The sequence below is a fragment of the Numenius arquata genome, chromosome 11, assembly GCF_964106895.1.
Source record: "Numenius arquata chromosome 11, bNumArq3.hap1.1, whole genome shotgun sequence".
NCBI lineage: Eukaryota > Metazoa > Chordata > Aves > Charadriiformes > Scolopacidae > Numenius > Numenius arquata.
This window is the reverse complement of record NC_133586.1, coordinates 23085415-23097662: the sequence shown is the minus strand read 5'-3', so window position 1 is coordinate 23097662 and position 12248 is coordinate 23085415. Positions and strand designations below refer to the sequence as shown.

The window sequence follows — 12248 nt, the reverse complement described above, 5'->3', positions numbered from 1 at the left end:
GAAAAGCGTAGAAGGGTTGTACGGGGAGGAATGGAGAGGAGAGGTGACCCCAAACTGACGACAGGGTATTGTATTCCATCCCATCTGCATCATGCTCAATATAAAAGCTGAGTGATCCAAGTGTCAGCTCTCTTCCTTCAGTGGCCGGCATCCAGGGAGGACTCTGTCTCTTTGCCTTTGATCCCTATCCACGTATTTCTGAATCCAGATCCAGAATCCAGTTCCCATCCATCACTGAGTCCAGTCTGGGACCTCCCCAGTGCCTGCCAGTGATGTGATCATCATTCTGGGAGCTTGATATGGTATTGTATATATTGTATATATTTCATGATTTCGTTTTCATTATTTTATTATTAATATTTCCTTAAAGTAGTTTAGTTTTTTTGTAAACTCATAAGTCGCTTTGTCTCTCTCCCTCCTCTCCTTGGAGAGAGAGGTGGGGGAGAGCATCTGTTGTTCATTTCAGTGGCTAGTTCAGCCCAAACCATGACATGATCTTAAAGGTCTCTTCCAACCAGAACAATTCTATGATTCTGTGATTCTATGATGGGGAGAATGAAGAAGCACCCACTGTAGGAGAAGACCATCTAAGGAACCCGAAGATGCATAAGTCCATGGGACCCGATGAGATTCATCCACGGGTCCTGAGGGAACTGGCGAATGAAGTTGCTAAGCCACTATCGATCATATTTGAGGAGTTGTGGCAGCCTGGTGAAGTTCTCGCTGACTGGAAAAGTGAAACATAAGCCCCATTTTTACAATGGTAAAACCAGCAAACTTGGGGAACTACAGGGCAGTCAGTCTCACCTCTGTGCCTGGCAAGATCATGGAGCAGATCCTGCTGGAAACTGTGATAAGGCGCATGGAAAATAAGGAGGTGATCAGTGGCAACCAACATGGTTTCACCAAGGGCAAATCATGCCTGACAAATTTGGTGGCCTTCTACGAAGGCATTACAGCATTGGTGGATATGAGAAGAACATCTGACATCATCTGCCTGGATTTGTGCAAAGCATTTGACACTGTCCTGCACAACATAGAATCATAGAATGATTTAGGTTGGAAGGGACCTGAAAGATCATCTAGTTTCAACCCCCTTAATCCCCAACACCTCCCACCAGACCAGGTTGCTCAAAGACCCATCCAGCCTGGCCTTGAACGCTTCCAGGGATGGCACTTCAACGCTTCTCTGGGCAACCTCTTCCAGTGCTTCACCACCCTCATAGCAGAAAATTTCTTCCTGGTATCTAATCTAAATCTCCCCTCTTTCAGTTTAAAACCATTCCCCCTCCTCCTATGGCTCCCCTCCCTGATCAAGAGTCCCTTCCCAGCTTTCCTGGAGCCCCTTTAGGGATTGGAAGGGGCTCTAAGGTCTCCCCAGAGCCTTCTCTTCTCCAGGCTGAACCCCCCCAACTCTCCCAACCTGTCTTCATAGGAGAGGTGTTCCAGGCCTCTAACCATTTTCGTGGCCCTCCTCCTGTAGGGGTCCTACAGAAAAGATGGGGAGGGATCTTGAGTGTAGCAATCCCTCTTCGGGAACCTTAGCCCTATTGGCGACTCAGCCTTCCCAGTGACACCTGAACCCTCCTGAGCACCCAGTCATCATGAGGATGCCAGACCTCCGGGGGATGCCGCAGTCGTCCTGGTGACCAAGCCATCATCAGGATGCCACAGTCCTCCTGGGGAAGCCACAAGCCCCTAGGGATCCAATACCTCTTTGTAGATGCCAACCCCCTTGGGGAAAACACAGTCCTCCTGGTGACTCAGCCCTCCTGGGGATGCCACAGCTTTCCTTGTTAACCCAGCCTTTCAGTTGGCATTCTCATGGGGATGCCACCACCTCCACTGAATGTGCATCCCCATCAGGAAGCCACCATCCCCACCTAACCAGCATCCTTGCAGGGATGCCACTGTCCCCATCGAGCTGTCATCCTCCTCGGGATACAGCCATCCCTGCCAAATCAGCATCCTCCTGGGTATATCACGATCCTCTCCAAGCCAGCATCTCACATGGATGGATTGTGCCCACTGATCCACCCTGCTGAGCCAGCATCCTCATGGGTGTGCCACCATCCACACCAAATTGGGATCCTCATGGGGATGCCACTGTCCCCATCAAACCAGCATCTTCATGGAGATGCCACCACATTGGTGAGTCATCCGAGACTTTCTCTCCCCAGCTGGTAGCCAGCAGGGTGGTGATGGCATTTGAGGAGCCCTGCCCAGAGCGCATCCACCTCATCCACAAGAGCTACCACAAGCTCAAAAGCTGCTCATCAATGTGGAGCAGTGTGAGCACGTGGTCATCATCAACACGCTGACCCACTTTATGGGCACTCAGTTTGTGCAATCAGAATGTGAATATATGAGACGGGGATGTCCCAGGAGCCTCAGGGTGCCCTGGGAGCCCTGGTTTGTGCTGGAGAGGTAGGTTGAAGGAGGGTGCTGTTGAGGGGTGCAAGGCGTCCTACCTACCATCAGGAGTCCTTGCTGGAGGAGAGCTCCGAGAAGGCTTTCTATGGCTCCAAGGAGGAGGACACCAAGGACGCCAAGGCAGAGGCAGCCTCGCTGGCTAAGCGCAAGCCCTACGTCATGACGTCATGGACCCCGACCACCGCTTGCTCCTGCGCAACACCAGGCCCCTGCTGCAGAGCCGTAACATTGCGGTGAGCCCCCTGCCCCAGCCCTGTCCATCCCTGGAGGCCAGAAGTGGTGTTCATTAGGCATGCATTGTGATGTCCCCACTGGCCAAGGAGACACCAGGGTGGCTGACAGACACACAAGGCTGGGAGTCTCCAGGGATGGGCTTCCTCTGGGAGCTGCTGGGTGGGATACTGGCCCAGCCACCATGCTGCTGGCCACATTTTGGTGACCACCACATCCCAAACAGTAGCAGGGGGTTGAGTGCTTACTCTGGAAGTGTATGACCTCTCTGTCCTCACAGTAGATGCCCGTGTGTATGAAGCTGCCACTGGATCTGCCAGATTTGCTGTTGAGGGGGAAGAGCACAATGTCCCTGGGCTGCAACATACTCTCTGTCACTCAAAGATGTCCCCATGCTTGAGGATGCTCAGGGATGCTCTTGGCCAGCAGAAACTTGGTCGCCTCACTCTCACTCTGCCAACCACACCAGGGAGAGCAGGTGAGGAGGCAGCCGAACCACCACCATTGCGCCCAACACCCCTCAAGACCCCCATGCTGTTGGTGGAGGTCTCACCAAAGTTTGACTTAGTACATCGCCCGACATCTGCAAGGAGAGAGAAACAGAAATGGGGATCAGTGCTGTGCTTCTGCCATCCTGCCCATGTGCAGAGGGCAGGGTCCCACCCAGCCATCACACCCTGCCCATGATGGCTCCTGTCAGGCGCAAGCGCTTGTCTCAGGCAAAAGTCACCCATCCTGCCAACTTCTCCGAGCTGGAGACATCCTGGGACAAGCCCTGTTCACCGCTTCCCTCTGTCCTGGTGCAACAGTGGCAGCTGCCTGCAAATGGTGTGGATATGGGATCATCCTTACCAGGCTACAGGTGCTACATTTCATTGTTTCCTCTGCGATGGAGCCGGTGAGAGAGCCGGGCTGCTGGTACCTCCACCAAGGGCTGTGGGAAATGCAGCGGGGAGGATGGGTCAACAAGTGCCAGTGTGAAACCTGATGTCACATCCTTCCCGATGCACGTCAGAGGCAGAGAAAGGCAGAAAAAAAAAAGCCAAAAGCAGAAAAACTCCAGGCAACGCCCAGATGGGTAGTTCCACCTCTTAAACCTGAGGTTAATTTTCTAATTCTACATTAAGCATTAACTTTGGGAACAGCGGGAGGCAACGCGGGAGAGTGTGGGAACTGCAAGAGTCCCCAAAAGAAACCCTGAAGAGACACAAAGCAGCTCTAAATAATCCCAGTGGAGGATTATATTCACAGGGTCACAGAACAATTGAGGTCTGGAAGTCATCTGGTTCAACCTCAACCCAGAGCTCCTTTTCCATGACCATGTCCACTTCCTAAGACAGAAAATAGACAGCCCTACCCAAGGGGATGCGATACTGGACCTGATTGATAGTCACCAATGCAAGTGAGCTCATCAGGGGTGTCAAGATTGGAGGCAGCCTGGGCTGCAGTGATCATGCCCTGGTGGAGTTGACAGTCCTAAGGGATACGTGTCAGACAAGGAGCGTAGTCAGGACCCTCAATTTTAGGAAAGCAAACCTCCAGCTCTTCAAGAAATTAGTCAAAAGGACCCCCTGGGAAATGGTCCTCAGGGACAAGGGGGCAGAACAGAGCTGGTAGATCTTTAAGGACGCTTTCCATAGAGCACAAGAGCTCTCGATCCCCAGGTATAAGAAATCAAGCAAGAAAGGGAAGAGAGAAGCATGGCTGAGTCAGGACCTGCTGGTTGAACTAAAAGGCAAGAAGGAACTGCACAGGCAGTTCAGGCAGGATCAGGTATCCTGGGAAGAGCATAGGGATGCTGCCCAGTTATCTAGGGACAAGGTCAGGAAGATCAAGGCGCAGCTGGAGCTGAACCTGGCAAAGGATGCTAAGAATAACAAGAAGGGCTTCTACAGGTATGTCATCCGTTTCTGGAAGGTTAAGGAAAGCGTACTCCCCATGATGAGCAAGAATGTCAAACTGGTAACAACAGATGAGGAGAAGGCTGAGGTTCTCAACAACTTTTTTGCCTCAGTCTTCACTGCCAACGTCTCTCCTCACCTTCCTGAGGTGAAGGACCAGGCAAAAACAGAGGCTATGACAACGAAGAACTGCCCACTGTAGGAGATCAGGTTTGAGACCTTCTAAGGAACCTGAAGGTATATAAGTCAATGGGACCTGATGAAATCCATCCACAGGTCCTGAGAGAGCTGGCAGGTGAAGTTGCTAAGCCACTTTCCGTTATATTTGAAAAGTCGTGGCAATCTGGTGAAGTTCTCGCTGACTGGAAAAGGGGAAACATAACCCCCATTTTCAAAAAAGGAAAAAAGGAAGACCCGGGGAACTACAGGCCAGTCAGTCTCACCTCTGTGCCCAGCAAGATCATGGAGCAGATCCTCTTGGAACCTCTGCTAAGGCACATGGAAAATAAGGAGGTGACTAGTGACAGCCAACATGGCTTCACCAAGGGCAGGTCATGCCTAACAAAATTGATGGTCTTCTACAATGTTGCTACAGCATTGGTAGATAAGAGGAGAGCAACAGACGTCATCTACCTGGACTCATGCAAAACGTTTGACACTGTCTCACATGACATCCTGGTCTCTAAATTGGAAAGTCATGGATTTGATGGATGGACCACTCAGTGATCAGGAACTGGCTGGATGGCTGCACTCAAAAGGTTGCGGTCAACGTCTCAGTGTCGAAGTGGAAGCCAGTGACAAGTGGTGTTCCTCAGGGGGTCAGTACTGGGACCAGTGCTGTTCAACTTCTTTGTCAGTGACATGAACAGTGGCATTGAGGGCGCCCTCAGCAAGTCTGCCGACAACACCAAGCTGTGTGGCGCAATTGACACGCTGGAGGCAAGGGACGCCATCCAGAGGGACCTGGACAGGCCCAAGATCTGGGCCTGTGTGAACCTCATGAAGTTCAGCCAAGCCAAGTGCAAGGTCCTGCACCTGGGTCATGGCAATCCCATGACAAATACAGGTTGGGCAGAGAATGGCTGGAGAGCAGCCCTGAGGAGAAGGACTTGTGGGTATTGGTGGACGAGAAGCTCCACATGAGCCGGCAATGTGCACTGGCAGCCCAGAAAGCCAACTGCATTCTGGGCTGCATCAAAAGAAGTGTGGACAGCTGGTCGCGGGAGGTGATTCTACCCCTCTACTCTGCTCTGTTGAGACCCCACCTGGAGTACTGTGTCCAACTCTGGGGCCTCAGCAGAGGAAGGGCATGGACCTGTTGGAACGGGTGCAGCGGAGGGCCACAAAGATGACCTGAGGGTTGGAGCCCCTCTGCTGTGAGGACAGGCTGAGAGAGTTGGGGTTGTTCAGCCTGGAGAAGAGAAGGCTCTGAGGACACCTTAAAATGGCCTTCCAGTACCTGAGGGGGGCTACAGGAGAGATAGGGAAGGACTCTGTCAGGGAATGTAGTGACAGGATGAGTGGGAATGGTTTTAAGTTGAAAGAGGGTAAATTTAGATTAGATAATAGAAAGAAATTCTTTTCTGTGAGGGTGGTGAGACCCTGGCCCAGGTGGCCCAGAGAAGTTGTGGATGCCGCATCCCTGAAAGGGTTAAAGGTCAGGCTGGACGGGGCTTTGAGCAACCTGGTCTGGTGGGAGGTGTCCGTGCCCAGGGCGGGGGGGGTTGCAACTGGATGATCTTTAAGGTTCCTTCCAAGATAAACCATTCTGTGATTCCATGATTCTATGAACTTGGTGTCCCCTTGCACCCTCAGGGCCTTTTCTGCCAAGCTGCTTTCCAGATGATCCCTCCCCAGCATGTCCTGGTGGCTGGGCTTGTTCCTTCCCAGGGGCAGGACTTTGCACCTTCCCCTTCTGGAACTTCATGAGGTTCCTGCTGGCCCGTTTCTCCAGCCTGTCCAAGTCCCCCTGGGTGCAGCATGGATCTCAGAAGCATCAGACTCCCTTCCCACTTTGGTGTCAGCAGCAAACTCACTGAGGGTACGCTCTGCCCTGTCAACTGACCAGAAATGAAGCTATTGACCAGGACTGGAGCCAGTTTTGAGCCCGGTGACTGGCCTCCAACCAGACCTGGTGCAGCCGCGTGGCCAGTTTTCACTCCAGCAGCCCAGTGGATATTTGTTTTGATGCTCAAAATCAAACGAGGAACTGGCAACGAAAGAGGCAGCTGTGTGTCTCAGGAGGCCACGGGAGTGAAGAGCAGCCACTGCCTTTGAGGGAGGCAGGAAGGGGAGGCTGCACCAGGGGCGGGATATCATTCGCCGCTGGCTTCCAGGAAAGGAGCTTCTGGGAAAAGGAAAGCAAAAGCGAAAACACCACAAACCCAACAGGGTTGGCACAGGGTCTCTGTGCAACCGTTTATTGCCGCGCAAGAGGGATGCCAAAGCCACCGCCGCAATCCCTGTCCCCCGGGGAAGGATGCTCCAGCCCCACTCAACGCCGGGGCGCATCGTCGCCTGCATCACTGCAGTGCTGGAGACACCTGGGAGAGAGGGTGGGCTATGATGACGCTGGGTTGCGGCGGGTGTCGGGGTCCCCTGGGGTGCTGGCACCTACTGTAGCGCTGGCGAGCTGGCCCAGCCCCAGCAGGGCAAGGGCAAAGTGGACACAGTTGCAGGTGACCGCATTGTACTCCACCACCTGGTCCATGGCCGCCCGGATGCGCCGCTGCAGGGTGGCTGCATCCAGCCCTCCCTTCCTCCGCAGCACCTTGGCTGGACCCCGCGTCCGCAGGAGGTGGCTCTTGCTGTGCTTGGCCACAATCCCCAATGGGGACGTCCCCAAGCTGCCTGTGGGGTGGAGGGGACCTTGTACTCTTTGTCCCTTCCGTGAAGATGTCCCCATGCCATGACAACCTCCTGGAGCTCACCTTCCAGGTGGATGATCTCCCCGTCACCGCAGTAGACGCCAGCATGGGCGCCCCACCAGCCGGGGCCACCGGAGGCCAGTGGGAAGAGGAAGAGGTCCCCGGGCTGGGGCTCAGCCACCCCATTGGGGACCACATCAAAGTGCTGGCCCAGCAGCCCCTCGCAGAGGAAGAACGCCGCTGTGCTGGCTGCCCCGGCCACCCCCTGGGGACCCGTTTGTGATTCAGGGCCACTGGTGCCCCCAGGGACACCGGAGCATCACTGACCCACTGGCTCATTCCCCATCCCTAGTGGCTTGGGCACAGCTTGGGTCTCCATGTGTGAGGAAACCCTGTGAGAAGGGGCCCTCTCCTCTAGGTGCTGAGCACCCATGGGTGCTGAGGGAAAGGCAGGCTGTGCCAGATTTGGCCCTGTTGTGCCAGGGGTGAGGCGGGTGGTGCGGGGCACAGCGGGGACACCGGGACTTACCTGCCTGGAGCTGCCCACCTGCAGGGACAAAGACCTGGCCTGAACCCCAGTGGCACTGAGTAGATGGGACCCAGAGCACCAGTATCATGGTGCAGCCACTGCCCAGATCGCTGCTCCCCCCCTCCCTGAACCCCTGGCGGGGGTTTCCATGCCAGCACCCCAAACCTGTCACACCCAAGAGTACAGCCAGCGCCAGGTCTGGAGGAATGGCCCATCTGGGTCTCGCAGGGTCTGCACCAGGGTGCTCACCTGTGGGGAGAGGGGGCAGAGCGAGCCTGGGACCCAGTCTTTGCTAGTGCCCACCCCTGCTGACACCCCTTCCCCTCTAACACCCACTACTGCTACCATCTACCCCTTCTCCCACCCATCCTCAGCCCACAGCAGCCTTTGCCCACCACCTCCCTGCTTCCCCAGACTCAGCACCGGGGAGGTCCCAGCCATGCGTTCTGTAGGTGCCAGGTGCCACAGCAGAGGGGTGGGACCACCTGGGTGTGGGTGCCCTCATGCCATCTGCCCCGTTACCTGGGTGAGGAGGTTCATCTGCAAGGAGAAAACATGATGTGCAGAGAGCTGGGGACACGGGGCTATGCCCAGCCCCACCTTGGGGATCTCTCTGTCCCCAAATGGTTGAGGTGCCACATTGTCCTGCCAAAACCCAAGCCATGTCCTCGGGCACCACACCAGATCTGGCGTTCATGCCCTTCCCAGCTCCCTCACCTTGGGGACGCCTCTGAGATCTCTTCGCTCCAACGTGGTCCCCAAGCAGCTGCTGCTCTGAACGTGGCTGTGGGGCAGGACCTCAATCCACCCCAGCAAACACCCTGTGGTGGTTCTTGGCACCTGCACATGGCTCCACCAGTGCCTGGGAATGTGCCCGGACCACACTGACCGGCTGCACCATGGCACTGAGCCATCCACTGGGGCCAGTCCCAGGGGAACAAACCCAACCTGTTGTGACAATGAGCCCCTTGGGTGACCCCAAAGGAGTCACAAAACAGCCCAGTGGCCACAATGCACCACCGATAGCCAGTGGCCTCCGGGCTGGTGCAAAAGCACCTCTTGGTGCCAAAATGCCTCTTGCCCTGAAGGTCGCCCAAGGGATCAACACCAGCCTGTCCCCAACCCCATGTCCCAGAGGTGGTGTGTGCCCAGGGTCAGCTCCGGAGCCACATTAAACTTTAATCCTTGTGCTGGGACGGGGGTGGACATGGTGGGGGGGTGTGAAGGGAGAGGGGGGGGGTCAGCAAAGGCTTTGGCAGGGCTTGGGGCGGGTGATGTGGGATCTGTCACCCTCTGTCATCGGGCAAACTCCACAGCATCATTTATCACGGAGCCTCCAATAAACGAGAGCTAATTACAGCTGAAACCAGAGCCTGGCCTGGACACGGCTCAGTGCCTGCCAGCCACGTTAACCCTTCCCAGCCATCTCAAGGCCCACAGTCACCTTGTACCTTCCCAGACCTTCGTGTCTTCTTCTGGTTACTCTTGCCCCTCCTGATCTTGACCATCTCCTCCTGGCCCCCTGTTGTCCCATCCTGATGCACTCTCACCACCCTCTTCTGGTCCCTAGTGTCCCCTTCTGGTCTCTACCGTCCCCTCCTGGTCATCACTAACCACTCCTGGGCTCCATCATCTCCTGGTCCTCATCATTCCTCTATGTTCCCTTGGGCCATCTTTGTCATCATTGGCCCCTTCTGGTCCCCACCATCCCCCTCCCAGTCCCCATCATCCCATTCCAGTCCTCAGTATCCCCTCATAATCCCCATCCACCTCTATTGCATCCCACTGCCCCTTCCTTATCCCCATCACACCCTCCACCATCCGTCATTGTCTCCTGGTCACCATCTAAACAACCAGGTTCCCATTGTCCCCTCCTGATCTTCATCATCCCCTTTCAGTCTCCATCACCTCCTCCTGGTCCCCATCATACCCTCCTGAGCCTTGTTGTCCTCTCCTGGTCCCCACCATCTCCTCTTGGTCCCCTTCATTCCCTTCTGGTTCCAAATCATCCCATCATTGTCCCCATCATCTCCTCCTGGGTCCCAGTCATTCCATCCTGGTCTCCACCATCTCCTCCTGGTCCCCATCACCACCTCCTTGATCATCGTTGTCCCTTCCTGGTTCCTGTCATCTCCTCTTCATGCCTGTTGGCTCCTCCTGGTCTCTATCATCCCCTCCTGGTCCCTACCATCTCCCCTCAGTTCCTAATGTCTCCTCCAGATTCCCGTCATCTCCTCTTGGTCCTCACCATTTCTGCTTGGTCCCCGTTGCCTCCTCCTAGTCCCCACCATCCTGTCCTGATCCTTGTTGTCCCTTCTTGGTGCTCACAATCTCTCCTTTGTCCCCATTGTCTCCTCCTGGCTGTCCCACCATCCCCTCCTTGTCCCCCACTGTCCCTTCCCATTCCCCACCACCCTGCGCCATCACCAGCAGGAGCAAGGCTGCCAGGAGAGCAGCCACCTGATGTCCCGAACCGAGCTATCCCCTGGCCAGTATGCATCTACCAGCTCCCCATGGCCAGTGGGGTTAGGGCAACCAGAGCCTTGGGGCTGCTCCTGACCACAGGTTTTGAGCCCATCGGCAGCATCTTTGGGTAATTAGTAAATTGGTAATTAAATGCTCTCTGCCTGCTGGGGGGGAGGAAGGGGGGGACAGATCCCAAGGTTTTAGGCTGGGTAATCCCGTGGCATCTGCCCCAGCGTCTGTCACCGAGCCGAGTCACGACCCTGCCGCGGGCTTTAATGTTTGCTCCTTCACCCCCACCCCTCCGCTTGCAGCCCCTCAGCCGTGGCATCAGTCCTGCTCGGGGCACTCCCCAAAACCGGGCTGGGTCGAGCCCTCCCGGGTGCCTGGGTCGGGTGCTCAGCCCCGTGAGGCAGACGGGGTGCTGCTCCATGGGAACTCCACCTTGGGGACAGCACTCAGCTGGGCGTAATGGAGAAACAGGGTGGGAAACCGTATTTTTGTAATTATTGGCTTTCCTGGGCATGCCGATGATTGGCTGGCAGCAGATGGTTGGCCTGGCTAATCCCCCTCCCAAATCCCTGCTCCGGAGCTGGCTTTTACCCAACGGCAAGGAGGGGACGGGCAAATTAGCCGACTCAGCGTGTATCGCCATGCTGGCCGCTCCCCACTGTCCCCTGGTGTGGGGTGCCCAGGTTCCCAGGTCACCCATGGGTGGGCTGGCACCCTGGGGTGTGGGTGCTCCCAGCACCCCCAGATTGGGCACCAGGGGTTTTTTTTTTCACCTGTGGGTGAAGCTCTGCTGAAGGGTCTGGAGGCACCTGAACTGCAGGCAAGGGACGGGCAGGGCGAGGTGACAGCTTGCTCCTGCCGCATTAGCCCAGCGTCATAATTCTGCTGAGGGAGGAGGGTGGCCACTGCCGCAGATGGCGGCTGTCAGAGATCTGGGTCAGGGTGGGATGGGGGCTGTGGGGTGGGATGGGACACCCCGGGGGGACAGGGGGTGCCGGGGGTAGAGGGGTGCTGCAGGTAGGGGTGGTGGAGCCATGCTGCAGGCAGGGGAGATGGAGCCATAGCGCTGGCAGAGAAGGTGGAAGGAGGTTGCAGGCAGGGAAGGTCAAGCAATGCAGCAGGCAGGGGGTTACGGAGCCACACAGCAGGCAGGATGATGGCGCCATGCAGCAGGCAGGGATGGCGGAGGGGTGACACCCCCCCCCAGCCCCTAGATCCACACTTGTCACTGCCGCCAGCCCTCATCAGGGACCTGCTGGCAGCACCTGTCCCCTGGGATGCCTCTGCCGGGACCACAGATGGCAGCGACACCCCTGGGGCCGCAGGCTGAGCCCCCCTCGGGGGGGACACAAGGGCCTGGGGACCCCCGGCCTCAGCCTAGCCCATCCCTGGGGACAGCCCAGGCTGGGTGATGGTGGCCACCCACCATCCCCCTGAGCTGGGCAGGGGGGGTTTAGCGGCTAAAGCCCTCAAATCCCAAATTGTGCTGTCCTGTCACGGCGAGGGTTTAGCGGCGGTTGCGTAACCCCGGGGGCCACCTGGCCCCCACCCGCTGCCATGTCAGCAGCCCCGGATCAACGCCCCCGTGGGCCCTGCCCCCCCCCGTGATGGGAAACTGAGGCACGGGGAGGGGTGTCCCACTGAGCATCCCCCCCTCCCCTCGCCATCAGGGCTGGTAATTAATTACTTGGGGGCAGGGAAATGACCCCCCTTAATTACCACTTTTCGTTATTCCCCTCTAACCGCCTTAGCAAAGGGCTTATGCACTTATGGGAACTGGTGGGTCCAAGGGGGGGACACACATATGGAGGG

The 12248-nt window shown here is 56.5% G+C and overlaps 1 protein-coding gene across 1 annotated transcript; it reads right to left on the bottom strand.

Annotated features, from left to right (window-relative positions):
• Window positions 1–7125: 7125 nt before the first annotated feature.
• On the bottom strand, window positions 7126–9469 carry LOC141470109 (uncharacterized). The gene is made up of 6 exons (XM_074156036.1): window positions 9413–9469; window positions 8484–8501; window positions 8136–8210; window positions 7962–7979; window positions 7496–7697; window positions 7126–7415 (listed from the first exon to the last, which is right to left on the bottom strand). Exons 1-6 carry the CDS (start codon window positions 9467–9469, stop codon window positions 7126–7128), a joined length of 660 nt encoding a protein of 219 aa, XP_074012137.1.
• Between the last annotated feature and the right edge of the window lie 2779 nt (window positions 9470–12248).

Coding starts and splice junctions, on each gene's coding strand:
- LOC141470109 (XM_074156036.1), bottom strand. CDS start 9,469: ATGGTCAAGATCAGGAGGGGCAAGAGTAACCAGAAGAAGACACGAAGG. Junction 7,416..7,495: donor GGAGATCATCCACCTGGAAG/GTGAGCTCCAGG, acceptor TCCACCCCACAG/GCAGCTTGGGGACGTCCCCA.